This window comes from Jaculus jaculus, chromosome 17, assembly GCF_020740685.1.
Source record: "Jaculus jaculus isolate mJacJac1 chromosome 17, mJacJac1.mat.Y.cur, whole genome shotgun sequence".
Taxonomy (NCBI): Eukaryota; Metazoa; Chordata; class Mammalia; order Rodentia; family Dipodidae; genus Jaculus; species Jaculus jaculus.
The window spans coordinates 27,148,002-27,168,951 of NC_059118.1; the positions used below are offsets into that span (position 1 = coordinate 27,148,002).

At 40.9% G+C, this 20,950-nt stretch overlaps 1 protein-coding gene and 1 pseudogene across 1 annotated transcript in view; both read right to left on the reverse strand.

The window, feature by feature from the left end:
- Stag1 (stromal antigen 1) overlaps positions 1 to 20,950 on the reverse strand; it is a 476,250-nt gene that overhangs the window by 12,171 nt on the left and 443,129 nt on the right. Inside the window, exons 26-29 of the mRNA XM_004664349.2 lie at positions 15,611 to 15,712; positions 14,118 to 14,266; positions 11,603 to 11,731; positions 3,398 to 3,603 (exon numbers count right to left, since the gene is read on the reverse strand). Coding sequence (XP_004664406.1) covers positions 3,398 to 3,603; positions 11,603 to 11,731; positions 14,118 to 14,266; positions 15,611 to 15,712 — 586 coding nt within the window. The remainder of the gene's footprint in view (positions 1 to 3,397; positions 3,604 to 11,602; positions 11,732 to 14,117; positions 14,267 to 15,610; positions 15,713 to 20,950) is intronic.
- LOC101601745 lies at positions 11,995 to 13,399 on the reverse strand (annotated as a pseudogene).

The following is a 20,950-nucleotide window of genomic DNA, read 5'->3' on the forward strand; positions in this document are numbered from 1 at the left end:
TGCCTTCATTACAAAGACAGATTACAAATCAGTAGCCTGATTAGGTGGACACACCTAAAGGTGCTGGAAAAACTAGTATCCAAGCCAAAGAGCTCCAGATGGAAAGAAATAATCAAGATTAGAGCAGAAATTAATGAACTGGAAATTAGGAAAACAATTTTAAAAAAATCAGTGAAATGGGCTTTGTGGTTAAGCACTTGCCTATGAAGCCTAAGGACCCCAGTTTGAGGCTCAATTCCCCAGGACCCACGTTAGCCAGATGCACAAGGGGGTGCACACGTCTGGAGTTAGTTTGCAGTGGCTGGAGGCCCTGGTGCGCCCATTTTCTCTCTCTCTCTGCCTCTTTCTCTGTCATTTTCAAATAAATAAAAATAAACAAATTAGTGAAACAAAGAGCTGGTTCTTATGAAATAAGCAAGATTGACACACACCTGGCCAAAGTGATCAAGCACAAAAAAGAGAAGCCTCAAATTAGGAAAATCAGAAATGAAAAAGGAGAGATCACAATAGACATCAATGAAATTGGAAGAATCATCAGGGCATACTTCCAAAACCTGTACTCAACCAATGGAATCTCATGAAGCTAAAAAGCTTTTGCACAAACATACCATAAGCAGAGCCAATAGATTATCCATTGAATAAGAGAAAATCTTTGCCAGCTATACCACTGATAGACAACAGTAAGGATAACAAACATTAAAAAAATCAAATGAAAACAAATGTTGGTGAGGCTGTGGAGAAATAAGAACCCTCACTCACTGTTGGTGGAAAGGTAAGCTGATACAACCACTGTGGAAATCAATTTGGAGACTCCTGAAAAGGAGGAATATAGAGTTACTAGCAGACCCTGTTACTCCCTTACTAAACATTTACCCTAAAAGCTCCATGTCTCGGTTCAGAAATAATTTGCTCAACCATGTTTTTAGCTGCTCAATTTGTAATAGCTAAAAACTGGAATCAGCCCAGGTGACCATCATTGGATGAATGGATAACCAAGATGTGGTATACCTACATGATGGATTTCTACTCAGCAGTAAGAAAAAATGACACATTGAAATTTGTAGAAAAATGGTTGAACTTAGAACAGATCATTTTAAGTGAACTCACATAATCACAGAAAGACAATCGTTGCATGATCTCACTCATCTGCAGTTCCTTGGATCAGTCCAAGTTGCTGATATAACTGAATAGCATCTTGAGGCTTGGACAATAGGGAGGAAGGGCAGGGCATGGGGGAAGGGAAAAGGTGTGTGTATGTGGGGGGAAGATACCAAATCTGAACCTAAAGTGAACTGGTACCATAAAATCCTATATTCTGGAAATCAGACTAAAAGGTGGAACCCTCAAGCAAACCTTAGAAGGAGCACCTGAATCGAAGGGCCCTGAAGAGAGTGAGATGAAACCTAACCTCAAATTTCTCCTGTTTCTTTTTCTTCTCTGGCTTTTTCTTTTTACTTTTCCCTTGGCGCTGACCTATAATTCCCTGTACCAGGATGTGGTGTACATTGACAGTGATCTGTTGATCAGAGAGACCTACTAGATCTCCCAAAACAAGACAGACTTCTGTCAGAGCACTTGATTGATTACTCACCAGAGGTTAATGGTAAGACCCTACTGCTGAAGACACCAAATGCTGTCAGCATGGTCCATGGAGAGACCTGGTTGGAATCTGAAGGACAACCAACCCTCAGATAATTAGGCCATCTAGTACTGGAAGGTGTTTCATGAGCTACCAGGGCAAAGTGGCCAACATCTGTCCAAGCAACTCAAAGTCTAGGCAACTCAGAAGCAAACAACCTGATGTAATGCTCACATTAGTGCAACAGTGGCACACAGCCATGGTGGGTAACCAACTGTTCTTGGATTGGCTAACAAATCTGCTCAGTGGAAAGGAAACCATACCTGGAACTGGGAAACAAGTCTGAATCATATCTAGATAATGATTCTGCTTTCTATTGTCAGGCTCCCACTATCCTTAGACTAGAAAAGTGTCTAAACCCTTTTACTTCTCTCTAAATTAATAATGGTTATTTCATTTAACTGGCACTGACTTCACTCTCTGTTGGAGATTCTGCTTCTCATTTTTGGATGGGAGCTGGACTTGAGGAGATAAAGGACCCAACACACTGCACCCTGGCCCCAGCTGAAACCACAGAGGAATTGGGAAAATGATCAAGAATGCTTCTCTTAGTTAAGCTGATATCAGCACAAGGATGATGGGGAAAGATACTTAGGACACTCAACACCTACCAAACCAGACATCTAGATGCTCCTAAGTGCTCATCACTGAAGCAGACTTAAAATGCTCCCAACATGGCTCAGGGAATTTTGCTGAAGGGGGGTGGGAAGATTTTTAGAGCCATAAGTTGGGCTATTTTGCAGAGACATTGCCTCTCCCACATAACTGACTGCTGCCCCCATAATGCATGACCCACAATCCCCATGGGGTTATCCTGCATCCCCGATGAGGAGGGCCTCTTCAGAAATGGGGCAGGGAGGAGGAGGGAAAGGATGGTACCAACATATGATGTTTATATACAAAATATGTCCATATCTAATAAAAATATTTCCAAGAGAAAAAAAGGCATGCACTACAGCCTCTCCTGGCTTTAAAAAAATTTTTTTTTTTAAAATTTATTTGCAAGAAAAGAGAGATAGAAAGGAGAGAGACAAAGAGAGAATAGGCTCACCAGGGTCTCTAGCTGCTTCAGATGAACTCCAGATGCTCCACTTTGTGCATCTGGCTTTACATGGGTACTGGGGAATTGAGCCCAAGTTGTTAGGCTTTGTAGGCAAGCACTTTCACTGCTAAGCCATCTCTCCAACCCTGTTTCTTTCTTTTTTTTTTTTTCAAGGTAGGGTCTCACAGTGGCCTCCAGTTCACAGCAATACTCCTACTTCTGCCTCCCTAGTGCTGGGATTAAAGACGTGTGCCAAAACACCTGGCTCTGTTTCCTTTTTATTTTATTTATCTGTGCCTATCTTTATTTCCTCTGCTTCTACAAGGTCCCTTCCCTTGATCCTTTTCTGTCCAACTTTGTATATTCCAACCTTTGTATCTGGGTATTTCAGTGTGTATCAAAAATGTAAGGATATCATATGCCTCATACTGTTTTGTTTCAACAAATCACATACCACTTTATTTCTCTCACAAGGAAGATATATCTTCTACCCATTTTTGTTTGTTTGTTTTTGTTTTTGAGGTAGGGGCTGGCTTTAGCTCAGGCTGACCTGGAATTCACTATGTCGTCTCGGGATAGTCTTGAACTCACAGCGATTCTCCTACCTCTTTTTCCCGAGTGCTGGAATTAAAGGCGTGTGCCACCATGCCTGGCACCTTTCTTACTGAGGAGGTTTACAGGGCACTGTATTTCTCTCAGTCACAAATAAGACTTACCTTCTACTCGTTTCTTGTGAAGTGGGGGTCGTCCTTTCTTGTTTCGTACTGAGGAGGTTTTGCTGCTGCTACTTCCACTGTTCACAGACATTCTATCATCTTCACCCCCAGTGACTAATGAATTTCGGTAGGAGATGAGTGGGAGCCATACATCTTCCCTCCTTTCCATCATCTGCTCAGTAAGGAATTTTTCTAGATATGAATGACTAGAAACAAAGCAGAAGCAGCAGTGAGTTACAGGTAAGCACTTCACATATCACTTACATAGTTTTGCTTTACATATTCCTGGAATATTTTCCACTAGGGAAGGATGTGTATAAACCAGTAAATGTATGTGTACTTTTCCTGCATTTTTTTTACTCTAAATAGCAATGATTAAAAATAAGTTTGGAAGCCAGGCCTGGTGGCGCATGCCTTTAATCCCAGCACTCAGGAGGTAGAGGTAGGAGGATCATCATGAGTTCAAGGCCACCCTGAGACTCCATAGTGAATTCCAGGTCAGCCTGAGCTAGAGTGAGACCTTATCTCAAAAAACAACAACAAAAAGTTTGACGTAGAGTTTAGGGAGTCAGTATTACCAGAAAAGCAATCTTTCCACTAGTTAAAAACTGTAAGATACCTATGCTGGAGTGGGTTTCCTCCGATGCAGCTGTTTCCAAGTTGCCTATGCTCTGATAAGTAACCCTTCACTCATCCTCCTGTTAGTAATCCCAACAGACTCACTGGTTCATTAAGTTATTAGACTGTCTGTTGTCTATGCCCTGTCTGTGGTAAACAGATGTTTGTTCACATCTTCCCAGGAAAAGTTAACACAGCACGAGCCTTACAAGAAAAGCTAAAGAAAGTTCTATAAACAAAGAGAAAGTTAGATGAGTAAGAACACTGGAACACTTACAAGACATGTAAATGTACAGAAAAATTTAGATGTTCTGTATTGTAAACATGGCATATAAATCATTTGCAAAACAATGAAAACGAATACCTACATAATGATGTGGAGAATACTATAATATAGAAAGATGGCAGATCAGAAGGAGCATTTGTGAGACCAAGTGTTTGCATGGAAGAAAGTCAAGATGAAAAGCCACCACCAATACAGAAAGCACAAGGAAGATGATGTGGTATTTTATCCTGAAGCAGCCACCTGTTGCCCCCATGCACACACTAAGTGGTTTGTGCTGAAATGGATTCTGCCAGTTAATTTGGGTCAAGGACTCTGAGCACTGGGCACTGAGTTAATTCCTGGTCTCAAATTGGAGGGAAATTCAGCATTCCCAGAGGAGGAATAGAGCACAGCAAGCCTGAGAGTCTACAGTGGGAAGACTAACAATATTCACTGTCCTGCAATCCCCTCCCACTGCCATGGCAAGCAAGCTTGGACCACAAGAACAGTGTGGTTGATGCTGACTCAGCGTGCCCCAGGAGAAGAGTGGAACACTCAAGCTGAAGAGAAGGCGCCAGGAACGAGGTACAGGAGTCGGAAGCTGAAGGGTTAACAACACTCACTATCCCTCCTACCACCACTGTTGTGCTAGTAAATAAGGGACTGGCATCCCAGGAAGAGAATGGCAGAATGTGGAACACAGTACAGCCTCCTGATGGGAACAACAGACCTCAAGCAGCCAGAATGTAGAGCCAGCAGTAGAAGTGTGCTAAGAGGATCTAAAGCCCAGAATTCTCAAAACTCTTCAATCTTGCCACTTAAGGGAGGTGTGACATACATACATACATTTATTCATTTATTCTCACAGGAAGTTTGTGCCAAAACTAGCAGAAGCATTCTGACAGTAAGAACTAGGGTAAGCAGGGGCTGGGCCCTCCTAAATCCAGGAAGAAACAAAAGTTCTGTTTAATTTTATTGCTTATTTTGGTTTGCATTTTTATTTGTGTGTGTGTATGTGTGAAAGAGAGAGAGGAAACTGGCATACTAGGACTTCCAGCTGTTGCAATCAAACTCCAGATGTATGCACCACATTGTGCATATATGTGACCTTGTGCACATGTTACCTTGTGTGTCTAGCTTACATGGGTTCTGGGGAGTAGAACATTGGTCCTTAGGCTTCACAGACAAGCATCTTAACTGCTAAGCCATCTCTCCAGCCCTAACTTAAAATTTTTTTATTTTGTTTTTTGAGGTAGGGTGTTGTTCTAGCCCAGGCTGAGCAGGTATTCACTATGTAGTCTTAGGCTCTGCCTCCTGAGTGGTGGGATTAAAGGCATGTACCACCATATCCACCTGTATTAATTTTAAGAATCTATAGGGTTAGAGAGATGCCTTAGCAGTTATGGCACTTACCTGCAAAGCCTAAGGACCCAGGTTCGATTCCCCAGTACCCATGTAATGCAGATGCACAAAGTAGCACATGCATCTGGAATTTGTTTGCCGTGGCTAGAGGCCCTGGTGCACCATTCTATCTGCCTCTTTCTCATAAATAAATAAAATAAAGTAAATCTTAAAAAAGAATCTGTATTTTTGACTTGTGTGTACATGCATTGTATATGCACATACATGTGCACTTGCAGCATGTCAGGTGCTTGCCTGTGGCAGGGAGCGTTACTCATGTGTGATGGCTGGAGCAGAATGTCATGTGTCCTGCTCCATCACTCTTCTGCTTGTTTTTGTTTTGAACAAGTGTACCTTAAGGACACTGGAGCTTGGTATTTTTTTCCAGCTTTCCTCATCTCTGCTCCTCTCTGTGTGAGACTGGGATTACAGGTGCATGGTAGAGTCTTTAGGGTCCTTTATGTATAGGATCATATAATCTACAAATAATGATAATTTGATCTCTTCCCTTCCAATATGTATCCCTTTTATGTGTATCTCTTGCCTTATTGCTATAGCTGAACACTCTACCAGCAAGCTGTTAGAGCTGATAAACACCTACAGCCATGTAGCAGGATATAAAAATAAACCCACAGAAACCAGTAGCCTTCCTATATGTTAACAACAAATATGCTGAGAATGAAATCCGGGAATCACTTGCATTCATAATTACCTCAAAAAAATAATAAAGTATTATACCTGACTTTAACCTATATTACAGAGCCATCGTAACAAAAACAGCATGGTACTGGCACAAAAAAACAGACATATATATCAATGAAACAGAATAGAGGACCCAGATATAAGTCTGGACAACTACAGCCACTTGATCTCCAATCAAAAATACTCATTGGAGAAAAGACAGCCTCTTCAACAAATGGTACTCAGAAAACTGGGCATCTATATGTAAAAGGATGAAAATAGATTCTTAGCTCTCTCCATGCACAGGAATTAAGTCCAAATAGATCAAAGACCTTAATATTAAACCCGAAACTCTGAAACTGCTATAGGAAAAAGTAGGGGAAACCCTTCAACATATTGCCATAGGTAATGACTTTAGGAATATAACCTAAATCACTGAGACCTAATGAAATAACAAAACTTTTGTACAGCAAAAGGCACTGTGAATACAGCAAATGGGAGAAACTCTTTGCCAGCTATACACCTCACAGAGATTAATACCCAGGATACACAAATAACTCAAAAAAACTAAATAATAAGAAATAAGACTTACGGTTAAGATGGTGGCATAGGAAACATGCCAAAGCAGCCTAGGGGAGAAAAAGTCAAAAACAACAACAACAAAAAAGCCCCAGCAAAATACACTCTTCTACTAAAATATGAGGTGTATAAGAAATTAAAATGGCAGCAGAGAAGTAGGAGAGATCCAGAGCCCACACAGGCAGGCAGAAGCGGCTCTAGCAGCGGAGGCACCAGGTCCGCAGGGCCACAGCTGCCAGGCTTGGCTTGAGCTGCAGGAAAAGCCAGGTGAGGGGATTTTCCACTCACACCGGAGCTCTTTGCAAACTCAAGAAACATGAAGGGAGAACTGGGCAAACATCAAAGGAACAGATCATGAGGTAGAGGATCATGTGGACCAGGGAGAGAACTAGAGCCACTATTGACAGTCTCCCCTCCCCCATTGCTACTGCAAGCGCCAGAGACCAGTGGAAGGGAATCACAGCACCAAGCACCAGTGACCAGAGCAGTGATCCAATGACCCAGCCAGCCTACTTGAACCCACAGTGCACCAGAGGGACCCAAGCAGGAGTGCAGCATAACTGAGACCAAAATCACCCCAAAAGGTAACTGGGATTACACTAGGTCAGTACCCACCAAATAAACCTGGTGTATAGGTAGGCCTGAACCAGAAGTGCTAATTGCACCTTCCATATCAGGATAATTATGTTAAATCTGATAGATGGTCAGATTTGCCATTTTTTTTTCTTTTTCTTTGGTTTTTTGAGGTAGGGTCTCACTCTAGCCCAGGCTGACCTAGAATTTACTCTGTAGTCTCAGGGTGGCCCTGAACTCACAGCGATCCTCCTACCTCTGCCTCCCGAGTGTTGGGATTAAAGGTGTGCGCCTCCTCACCCGCCATATTTGCCATTCTTAACTAAGTTATATTTTGGGCTTGTTATTTGTTGCTTCTTGATTTATAGTAGCTTTGTTTCCTCTTCTGTTATACATTAGGGAAGGGTCTCACTTGGTCACAAGCTGACTTGGAACCCTCAACAGACCAGAAATCCTAACCGCCTTGTTGTCAGGATTAAGGGTGTGGGTGGGGTACCACACACCCTAAGGAACAGTTAGAGGATCCAGTTGTCATAATACCTATTCTTGCATAAATACTCTGTGTGGTTTTTCATTGAAAGTGTACATTGTTTAGTTACACTACAGAGCCATAGTAACAAAAACAGCATGGTACTGGCATAAAAGCAGACATGTAGAACAATGGAACAGAATAGAGGACCCAGATGTAAGTCGGGGTAGCTATAGCCACCTGATATTCAATAAAAATGCCAAAAATACTCATTGGAGAAGAGACAGCCTCTTCAGCAAATGGTGCTGTGAAAATTGGATATGTATCTGAAGAAGGATGAAAATAGATTCTTCTCTTTCTCCATGCACAAGAATTAAGTCCAAATGGATTAAAGACCTTAACATCAGACCTGAAGCTTGGAAACTGCTAGAGGAAAATGCAGGGGAAACCCTTCTACATATCAGTCTTGGCAATATTATATTTCTGAATATAACCCCAATGACCCAGGCAATAAAACTACAGATTAACCACTGGGACTTCATGAAATTACAAAGATTTTGTATGGCAAAGGACACTGTGAATAAAGCAAAGAGGCAACCTATAGGATGGGAAAAAATGTTTGCCAGCTATATATCTGATAGAGGATTAATATCTAGGATATACAAAGAACTCAAAAAATTAAATAATAAGAAATCAAACAAGCCAATTAAAAAACGGCCTATGGAACTAAATAGAGAGTTTACAAAAGAAGATACACGAGCTAGGCGTGGTAGCACACGCCTTTAATCCCTGCACTTGGGAGGCAGAGGTAGGAGGATCGCTGTGAGTTCAAGGCCACCCTGAGACAACAGAGTGAATTCCAGGTCAGCATGGGCAAGAATGAGACCCACCTTGAAAAACCAAAAAAGAAGAAGGAAGAAGAAGAAATACGGGAGGAATATAAACATCTAAAAAAATGTTCTACATCCCTAGTCATCAGGGAAATGCAGATTAAAACTACAATAAGATTCCATCTCACTCCTGTCAGATTGGCTATCATCATGAAAACAAATGATCATAAATGCTGGCAAGGATGAGGAAAAAGAGGAACCCTTCTATACTGTTGGTGAGAATGCAATCTGGTCCAGGCATTGTGGAAATCAATGTGGAGGTTGCTAAGACAGCTAAAAATAGATCTACCACATGACCTAGCTATAGGACTCCTAGGCATATATCCTAAGGACTCATCTCATTACCTTAGAAATACTTGCTCAACCATGTTTATTGCCACTCAATTCACAATAGCTGGGAAATGGAACCAGCCTAGATATCCCTCAACTGATGAGTAGATAATGAAGATATGGCAAGGTCACTGAGAAATCCTGTTGGAGCTGAACTGAAAACCTCCTTTGTGTAGACCAGCTGACAGCTGGAAATAACTATGCTGTATTCAGTTCCATAGGAGAGAGATAAATCACCAGTAGAGATAAACAACAGAGGACACTGCAAGCCTTAAGATGGGCTAGGCAGGCCAAATGAGACAACAGGTGCAATAGTGACATATCTGTTATGGGGGAAACTAACCACTCTCTAATTGGACTGGAGACCCACTCCACAGGAGAGAATACATGCCTGATACTGAAAATCTATGACGGGGGAAGTCATGAGCCCTAGGGGTATAATGTCTGCTGGTGTCTGCCTAAATGTACATATGCTCACCAAACTGCCCAGTAGCACGTCTCTTAATGTTCATACCTATATATTAATGCTACTCTCACTTTCCGTTACAGAAGTTTCTCTTTTCAGATGGCGGTGACCTTTGGATGACTCAGAAGGCACCATAGTGTTGAGAAGTGACAGAGGAGTGTTCTGCACTGCAACATCTCTATCACACCTTCAGGGTCCATTGCAGAAGAGGTGGTGGAAAGAATGTAAGAGCCAAAGAAAGGGTAGGACTCCTTACAACACACTCCTCCAGACACAAAATGGCCGGGATATCCATGACCTTGAAGTGCCTGACTATACAAGACCATTATAATAAGAGGAAACAATGATGACATCAAAATAAAAGAGACTGATTGAGAAAGGTAAAGGGTATGATGGAGAACAGAGTTGCAAAGGGTAAAATGGAGGAATTACCTTGGTGGTACCTTTAATCCCAGAACTCAGGAGGCTACACAGGAGGATACCATAGGTTCAAGGCCAGCCTGGAGCTATAGCGTGAGTTGCAGGTCAGACTGGGCTAGAATGAGACCCTGACTTGAATGCTCCTCCTTCCCCAAGAAAAAAAAGCAAGCAGGCATGGTACAGCATACCTACAACCAGCACTTGGGGGGTTGTGGCAGGATGAATGTTAGTCTGAAGCAAGCATGGCAAGGGGGGGCCAATGGTTAGACCCTGCTTTAAGAAAAACAAAGATCCAACCCCCACCTACCCACCCCACGGAAAAAAAAAAAAACTACAGAAACAGCAGCAGCAACTACAATTTGTTCTTAAACTACTACATTGCCATCTGTTATGATGGTAAAATCTATTTTAGTGGTAAGACAATCTTTCTTTTTGTTTTTGTTTTTGTTTTTTGAGGTAGGGTCTCACTGTAGCTCAGGCTGACCTGGAATTCACTATGTAGTCTCAGAGTGGCCTTGAACTCACAGAGATCCTCCTACCTCTGCCTCCTGAGTGCTGGGATTGAAGGCGTGCGCCACCACGCCTAGCAGTAAAACAATCTCATTTGTTAGTCTGCATGCTTACATTGTATTCCCCTGTAGTAGGAGTTAAGCTTTACAATATTATTTGACCATCTTTTCAGCTTCACAAATTTTTTTGTTGTTGGTTTTGAAAGCAGAGTCTCACTGTAGCCCAGGCTGACCTGGAGCTCACTCTGTAGCCCAGGTTGGCCTCAAACACATGGTGATCCTTTTACCTCAGTCTCCTGAGCACTGGGATCAAAGGTATGTGCCACCATGCCCAGCCAAAATATTTTTGACCATGATGAAGCCATCATATTTCCTAAGAACTATCACTTCTATTCTTGTTAACACTAATTTCTCTCTAAATTTATTTAGTATCTTATGACTGATTCTCCTAAATTCACATAAATTTATAAAACTTGGGATATATATTACAGTATTATTCTCCTGAGAAGTTTTCTACTTTTTTCCAAAGTACAGTATTACATTAAAATAAACATTTTTTTTCCTTAGACTTATCAAATCTATAAGAAAAATGTGAAGCTTTTCAATGTATGTATGTATGTATGTATGTATGTATGTATGTGCTGCCCTGGCTGGTCTAGGACCTGCAATTCTCTGTTCTTGAATGCTTGGATTACAAGTGTACACCACCAGACCTACAATGTCAATCTTCTTGATACAGATAGATAGCAAACAAAACTAAAATTAAATTAATGTAGGAGTATAGATAGATTTTACAGTGTAACTAGCATTGTTCACATATTTTTAAACTGTAGGATAAGAAATCATTTCTATCTACTTAATTTAATTTTGCAGGTTCTAGGTCAAATTGCAGTTCTTTATAGCCGATAGAGCCTGAATTAGCAGTAGTAATATAAAAGTAAACATTAAAATTCCAGTGGTGTCATTCATTATCAAAACTACTTCTATTGGTATGTGCAACTTACACAGTCTTCTTGTCCTGTCGAAGAAGTTTAGATGAAAATTCACTTAGTACTTCAAGAAAAGCCAGATTAGGAGGTGGATATTCTTGTCCTTTTTGATTCTGATATTTAAAGGCAAACTCTATGCCATCCCTGAATTTAAAAAAAAAAAAAAAAACCAGAATAGAAGGTTATTTTCCTTTTTTTGCTTTCATGAAGTCACTTATTTCAGAGCAAATATAAGCTCATAATATTAAAATTCAAAACGTTACAATATTTACAAGACAGTTGACAAGAGAAACTTTCTGGTAGAAAAATAATACAGACACTGTATTTTCTCTTCAGCACCTGCCTGTAGAGCTCATTAATTAATGAACATCAGAGGACTGACTAAAGGGGAAATGACTTATTCTACACTACAGCTTCAGACCTTCCACATTCTTCTTCAAGTTAAGCAGCTCCTTTTCCTGCCTTCGTTTCTCCAGCTTGAATACTAACTTATTAGCTTTCTTCTCAAGTCTTTGTTCCTTGCACTCCTTTATAGCTTGCTTTCTGGCTCTTTTATCTTTTTTGCTTTCATGCTTAGAACGTGATTGGGTTGACACCCTGGGCCATTAATCATCTGCGTCCGCTCAACATGCTTGGCAGTCAGTCCTTTCTTAGGTAAGACATTGAGAGGGATTCCCGTTTTAGAAGATCGGTGGATTTGTTTGGGCTTTGGTTCATACTTGATAAGCTGAGGATGGTTGTATAAATTTGAGTATGTACTGCAGATGGACTGACAATCCCACTTCTCTTTGGCTTTCTTGAGAACTTCAGTAATAACCTCCTCCTCGGATTCAGCAAGCTCATTCACTGGTGGGTCTGGATCTTCAAAGGGTTCTAGACTATCCAACTTGACACAATTCTCTGCCTTCTCTTTATAGTAGTCATTCAAAACTTCCTGTAAATGGTTACTGTCTACTTGGATAGAACCTCCCAACTTAGCATTATCTAGAGCTCCAATTTCAACATCATCATATTGTTCATAAAACTTCTCAAACCTCTCATATGTAGGGTCAGCTGCTCGTTTCGCCGCATGACTGAGGACATCAGAGAATACTCTGTGAAGCGACTTTTGGTTTCCTCTTCCCAGAACAAGTGCTTTTGAATGGCTTGCTGAGCAGTTCCAGGGGCAGACGTGTCATCACCATCTGACAGGGGGCCAGGCAAGTCAGTTGCCTTCACTCCCTCTGCCCTCATCATCCACATCTCCCCACTCATTGCTGTCTTCACTTGCTGACTCCAGAATATCCATGCCCTCTTCCCCTCCTGCTGGCTTACTGGCCTGAAGAATAAAGTCATCTTCAAGCAGATTATCTGGATCGTCAAAGTCAAAATCATAATCAAGCACTGCAACAATGTCAGGATCAAAATCCAATTGAGGTCCTGAAACTGCTTTATTTAACAATCCAACATCTTCCTCAAATTCTGATGCAAACACTGATGAAGGCAACTTAAATCCAGTGTGTGAAATTAAAGTCTCTTCTTTCTCATCTACCCTGTCCAACAAGCCGGCGGTACTGGCGGGGATGAGTTCTGAGGGCCCCGACGGCTCCTTCAGGTGCTGCAGGTAGTCATAGTTGTCATCGAAGAACACACCGTACTTCCTCTGCTCTGCTCGCCTTTCTTCATCACTTTCTTTCTGTGTGGGCAACAGAACCCTCTGTGGCACAGTCTCGTCCACTGCTAAAGGATCTCGCTGGATCCGGTGGACCAAATGAAAAGACACTGCTTTCTTCTTCTCTATGAAGGGTTTTTTCTTCCTGTGAGGCATGCTGCGGCCGAGAGGAGCGGCGACGCTAGTGTGCAGAAGACCCCGGGGAAACCGAGGCATGGCTGGGGGTCCAGACCCACGTTAGAATATTATTTTTCAAGATATGGTCGTTATGTCACAGCATCACATGGCTATGTGGATGTACCTATGGTGGTCTAACATTCATTTTTTTTTAAGGCTTAGAGAGATTTCTAGGTTTGTTTTTTTAATTGTTATGGCAATAAAATAAGATTGATTAAATTAGTATTTCATCTATTTTTTTTGTTGTTCCAAGGTAGGGTCTCACTTTGGCCCAGGCTGACCTGAAATTCACTATATAGTGGAAGGATGGCCTTGAACTCATAACAATCCTCTGACCTCTGCCTCCCAAGTGCTGAGATTAAAGGTGTGCACCACCACGCCCGCTTTTTAAAAATGTAGTTCATCTTTATAAAAACTATGTTTCCTACAACATTTTCTGATAAGCCAAACAAGAACAGGTTATTATATTTTCTTCTCTTTAATTCTGTAAAATGGAAAAAAATGAAATAAAAATAAATAAAATTAAATCGAATAAAATTTGAAATAAAAACTGCATACTTAGTTGAGATTTCTAAAATGCAATACCAGGAGTCCTTATACTTTGAAAATCTTATCATTTAAAAATGGATTGAATAATAGTAGCTTTAATTATATTCAAAACATCCAGTTTTCTGATTGGCAGAAAGTGTTTATCTTACTCACTTGTGAAGTGTGGCGACTGCTTCTCGTGTCTTGATCTGGTCCAGTCCAAATGTAAGTGCAAAGCGCCGTGCCAATTCTTTAATGCCACTCACATGGGCAGATGTCCTATCTAGATTGGGACCTTGCTCTTGAACAAGTTCATTGAACAACTGGCATAAAGAAATTAAAAATTTTTTTTAAATTGGAAAAAATCCCCAACTAAGAAATATTTAAAATTTTATTTATAATAGATGCCATAATTTAAAAATATATAAGGGAACCTGAGCCAGAGTGAGACCCTAGCTAGAAAAACAAAAAACAAACAAAAAACCACATAAAGGACATAAGATAAATTGCTTCCTTAGACTGAAATGAAGTCACTCCAAAGTAACTTATTGTATTTCTTGAGTTTATATTCATAAAATGAGTTTTCATCCTTCCTTTCTTCTTGAATTTATTTATTACTCTTCTGCTTCAGCCTTCAGAGTGCTGAGGCTATAGTTTTTATAAAGTGTTTGCATAAATAGCATTAAATTTAAAAATTAAACATACAGATCAGATTACATATGCTTTAGTATTTCTTTTTTTAAATTTTGTTGTTTTTATTTATTTATTTGAGAGTGACAGAGAAAGGAAGAGGCAGATAGAGACAGGGAGATAAAATGGGCACGCCAGGGCTTCCAGCCACTGCAAATGAACTCCAGATGCATGCGCCCCCTTGTGCATCTGGCTAACGTGGGTCCTGGGGAATCAAGCCTCGAACCAGGGTCCTTAGGCTTCACAGGCAAGTGCTTAACTGTTAAGCCATCTCTCCAGCCCTGTATTTCTTTTTTTATGAGAAGTGCTTGATTTGAACCCCAGGCCCTCATGCCTACCAAACAATCATTATGCCAGACTGGCAGCCCCAGTCTGAATATGTTGCTCAGTTTTAATAATATGTTTTTTTTTTTTAACTGGTTTTTTTCAAGGTAGGGTCTTGCTCTAGCCCAAGCTGACCTGGAATTCACAGTGTAGTCTCAGGGTAGCCTCAAAGTCATGGTGATCCTCCTACCTCTGCCTTCCAAGTGCTGGGATTATAGGCTTGTACCACCATGACCAGCTTTAATGATAGTTTTTGAAATGCATTTATGATAGTATAAACTTATAAGCATCTATTTTTTGTTATTTTTACAGATGGACCAATATGGGATATACATGATTTAGAACTTATTTTTACTTATTATACATCAGAAGACTATATAAATATAAACATATGGTTGGCTATATAAGACTCTATCTTTCCAACATTAACAACAAAATACATTTAAAAGTTTCTAGTTGGGCGTAGAGATTTTATAATTTACCTATGTGTTACACAGTCAGTCTACCTTTTAAAGCAATAATTAAGAGTACAACAATATATAAGTAATTATTACTTCATTACCAATCTTTGCAGAGAGATAAGACACTTAACATATAGCGCACAATTTTATCTATTTTTATCCCCTTCTAAATTTCTTACCTAAATTTCTTACCTGCTGTAAACTGAGAATGAGGGTCTTGGCACATTGAATTTTATCGATCTGCCTGGTTTTACTCAGGGTTTCCTTAATAATATCACCATAATCATTATAATACTGTGAAGAAAAAGCAAAGAAAGTATATCTTAAAATTATTGCAACTTTATGAGAATAAGAATGGCAATGTTGGTGGAAAAAAAGGAAGGCAACTACCATAAAAACTTATTTCTTCACTTTAAACACAAGAGGAATTAATGATGTTTATAATTAAAGGAACACATATTTGAAAATTTAAAAAAATTAATTTATTTATTGAGAGAGTAAGAGAGGAAAAGAGACACAGAGAGAGAATGGGTGCGCCAGGGCCTCCAGCCACTGCAAATGAACTCCAGATGCATGCACCAGCTTGTGCATCTGGTTTACATGGGTCCTGGGGAATTGAATTGAGGTCCTTTGGCTTTGCAGGCAAACACCTTAACTGCTAAGCCATCTTTCCAACCCCACACATATTTGAAATTTAAGATTATGAAATATGCCAGGCATGGTAGCACAACCTTTAATCCCAGCACTGGGGAGGCAGAGGTAGGAGGAGGATCACAAAGAGTTTGAGACCATCCAGAGACTACATAGTGAATTCCAGGTCAGCCTGAGCTACGGTGAAACCCTACTTCGAAAAACAAACAAACAACAACAACAACAAAAGATTATGAAATAACTAATAATAAAACAAAAAAGTTTGAAATTCCAGGAGGAGAGGAAGTATATAGGAGAAAAGTCAGTCAGCCCCTTCTTGCTCCTTTCCTCTTTCTTTCCATATTGTTTGTTTTGAGATAAGGTTTGGTTATAAAGCCCTGGTTGGTCTGAAACTTGCTAGGCAGACTAACTAGACTATCCTTGAACTTGTAGTGATCTTTCTGATTCTGCCTTCCATGTTATGGGATTATAGTGCATGTCATACGTCCAACTCCTTACTCTTCATAACAGAATGAAAGACACAATGTAAAAAGTTACAAAATGAGCCAGGCGGTGGTGGTGCACACCTTTAATCCCAGCACTTGGGAGGCAGAGGTAGGAGGACTGCCGAGACTTTGAGGACACCCTGAGACTACACAGTGAATTCCAGGTCAGCTTGGGCTAGAGAAAGACCTTACCCCGAAAAACCAAAAAGTTACAAAATGCTGAGTGTGGTGTCTCATGCCTGTAATCCTATCATTTGAGAGGCTGAGGCAGGAGAATCACTCATTAGTTTGAAGATAACATGGGCTACAGAGTGAAACTGACTCAAGAAAACTGATGAGTCAATAAATTATTACGAATTGAGGTCTGGGGATGTAGGTCAGTGGTAGAGTACTTGTCAAGCATGTGTGAGGTCCCAGATTCAATTCCTAGTACACACATGCATACACAGAAGAGAGTGAGAGGGGGGAGGGAGGGGGAGAGGGAAGGAGGGAAAGAGGGAGATTGATCATTTGTAAAGTCTAAGTCTACTTGGAGGAACTAGAAATTAAGATAACAGACTTTTAAGTTTTCATTTAATATTTTAGGACCCTATTACACTAAAGTAACTGAGCATATAGCTCTTTCTAAGATCAGATCTGAACTGATTACATACAGAAGTGGAGCAAGGTAACATAGCCATGTATCATACAGCCATATATCAGAGTATCAAATTGTTACTAAAACACTCACAAAAAACTTAGGTCCTATAATGAGTACAACAGGTGTGAAAAAAATGTTGCAGGTGATGAAAGTTTTGAATATGCTATCAATTTGTGTGCACGTGTGTGCAGGTACAGGCCAGAGGACAGCTGTGGGTGTCATCCCCAGATGTTGCCCATCTCTCTCTTCTTCTTTTGTTTTTGAGGCAGTCTATTACTGGTCTCACCAAGCAAGCTAGACTGGCTGGTCAGTAAGCCCCAGGATCCACCTGTTTTTGTCTCTCCAGTGCTGAGATGAAAAACACACACCATCATGTCCAGATTATTTTATGTGAGTTCTAGGGATCAAACGCAGGTCTTTGTTTACAAGCCAACCAGTTCACTGAGTGGGCTACTCCCGGACTCTGTCGCCCCCATACACTTCTGTTACAGGATAATTAGGAAACAACATATTTTCTGCTTCTCTATTCAGCTCATAAGTGGGAAAAAAAAAAGGGGAGGATAAACACTGATAGGATGAAACTAGGTTTAGAGAATAAGTAACAGGGGCATAAATTTGTTCCAGATGCATTAATTTTAAAGACCAGATAAATCATATCCTAAGAAAATTTTAGATTATGGAAATTGTGCTCTTTTAACAAGTGGTGAAAGACAACACACAGGAGCATAAAGAAAAATAATTATTGCTAATTTTCCAGAAACGTAAGGGTTAGAAGGAAAATTGTACAGGCTCCACATTAGATATTCTTTTCTTTAAATCCGCACACAAATCGATAGGTTTAACTGTGGTATTTTTACAAATTGTTTTAGTTAATCCTGGCCCTAACCCCACTTGTACCATTCCATGCCCAGAAATCTTGTTTCCACTTTCATGTCTCATGTACTCTACTATCTTCCCACCTTCTATAAATCTCTCCCCTTTTTAGTTTCATGATCCATACTTGCACCCACTCCCATGTAAGTACACATGTGTAAAAATTAGAAGATAGGATTCCCAGGAGGCAGAACATGTGACATCTGTCTGAATCTGGGATACCCAATGAATATAATTCCCGATCCATTGATTTTCCTGAAAACATCATAATTTCCCCCTTTTATGGCTGAATAAAAGTGTGTGTATATACCATATATATACCATATATCATATTCATGTGCTAATCAACATCTATACTTATTCCATTTCCTTCCTATTGTGAATAGGGCAGCAGTAAACATTGGTGTACAAGCATATCTATGGATATGGAGTCCTTTGAGTATATGCTCAAAAGTGGAGAAGATAGTAGTTTTTTTCAAATTTATTTGAGAGAGAGAGAGAGAGAGAGAGAGAGAGAGAGAGAAAGGCAGAGAGAGAGAGAGAGAGAGAGAGAGAGAAAGGCAGAGAGAGAGAGAGAGAGAGAGAGAGAGAGAGAGAGAGGGAGGGAGGGAGAGAATAGGTGCACCAGGGCCTCCAGCCACTGCAAGTGAACTCCAGATGTGTGTGCCCCCTTATGCATCTGGCTAATGTGGGTGCTGGGAAATTGGGCCTCGAACCGGGGTCCTTAGGCTTCACAGGCAAGCGCTTAACCACTAAGCCATCTCTCCAGCCCAGAAGATAGTAGATTTTTTTTTGGTTTTTCGAGGTAGGTTCTCACTGTAGCCCAGGCTGACCTGGAATTTACTATGGAGTCTCAGGGTGGCCTCGAACTCACAGCAATCCTCCCACCTCTGCCTCCCAAATGCTGGGATTAAAGGCGTGAGCCACCACGCCTGGCAGAAGATAGTAGTTTTACTGAGAAACCTATGCACTTATTTTTATAGTGGCTGCACCACTTTACACTCCCATCAGCAGGAATCCTCTTTCCCATAAGCTCATTGGCATTTGTTGACATTCATTTTCTTACAGATGGGCACTCTACCTGGGGTGAGATGGAATCTCAAAGTAGTTTTAATTTGCATTTCTCTGCTGGTTAATAATGTTCAACAATTATCCTGAAAATGTTTTCCTGCTGCAATTTCAGTGCTTCAAGTTTTTTCTTTGAGGTAGGGTCTTGCTTTAGCCCAGGCTGACGTGAAATTCAGTATGTAGTTCAGAGTGGCCTTGAACTCATGGCAATCCTCCTACCTCTTCCTCCCAAGTACTGGGATTAAAGGTGTGTGCCAGCACACCTGGCTCTTTGATACATTTTGAGTTGATTTTTGAGTAAGGTGAGAGATATGGATTTAAATTCATTCTTTTGCAGGTGGAATATTAAATTTCTTTTCTTTCTTTAAAAAAAAATTTTTTTTTTGAGGTAGGCTCTCACTCTTGCCCAGGCTGACCTGGAACTCACTCTGTAGTCTCAGGGTGGCCTTGAACTCATGGCAGTCCTCCTACCTCTGCCTCCCAAGTGCTGGGATTAAAGGTGTGTGCCACCACACCTGGCAGAATATTCAATTCTGCCAGCACTGTTCATTGACAAGCTGTCTCCACTCCGCTCTGCTCCCGTATTAGATATGACGATTCAGATTGTGTGGGATCCAAGACTATGTAATATGGGATAATGACTCATACAGGATAAGGAATAACTACTTTGAACACTGTATCAAAGAGCTTGAAAATAAAAAAAAATAAAAAAAATAAGCAAGGCTATTAAAGAGATGTTTTAGATGATTTTAGATGTTTAGAGAAAACTAAATCCCAGTGTTTACTACAATAACCAGTGTGTTGTTTTGGGTAAGTTAAATCTCTTTAGAGCCTTAGTTCTTGTCTCTAAGAGGAGATACAAATTCTCGTTTTTCAAGGTTTTTGTAGTAATTAGATAACGTGAAAGACTTGTGAAAATGCCCCAAATATCAACAGCACAAAATAAATGGCAGCTGTTCATTATCATACCATATTATGTTTTAGTCTGTAAATCTGTAAATTCCTTGGTGCAGAAACTACACTGTAGTGGGAATCTCTCTGGAATGATTACTCCAGCACCAAAGAGAGTGGAAGAGAGGAGTTTATATGTGCCTGTGTGGTGAGTAGGGAGGGGCAGAGAAGGCCACCTTCTCCATCAAGCAGCTAATCACCCGGCAGCCACCATCCCAAGGGGATTTAAGGAAGCCTTACCATAGGGCCATGCACATAAGCCTAGTGCCAACTAAGGTAAATGGTTTCTAGCAGAACCACAGGTTAGAGCACAATCAGATCCCACCGCCACAGGGACATGGAACCATTACAGTCATTTGCACATTCATTCACCATTCATGCTGAAGTTATACATAACCCATTTTAAATTCCTATGCTATCTATTACTCAGGAGACCAATCCACTTTTCCCTTAGAGACCAGTGCCATGGCTTCAGATGCAATCTCTTGGAGACCAGTGCCACCTTGGAATCACATCCAGGTTTTGTATGCAATCTCCTTCAGGGGTGATCAAGCCCAGGATGGCTCTATCTGTCTAGTTCCCTTTGGGCGAGGGGTGGGGGTGGTCCTTACCTAGTCTGAACATCTAGCCTGGTCTTGTCTTCTTTCACTCAAGGGCTACAGTCCTGGGTCTCTCAGTCCTCTGGGCCAACCAGAAGGGAACCCTGGAATCACACTGGGGGCACATGCTTCCCACTTCCAGCAATCTTTGGTGGTCTGAGAGGCCCAGGAGGGGCAGCACCCCCCCCCCCCACACTGCTTGAGCAACAAGGGCTGTGCATGAATCATGATGAGGCCTCCAGTGATGTAGTGGAAATTTCTCTGG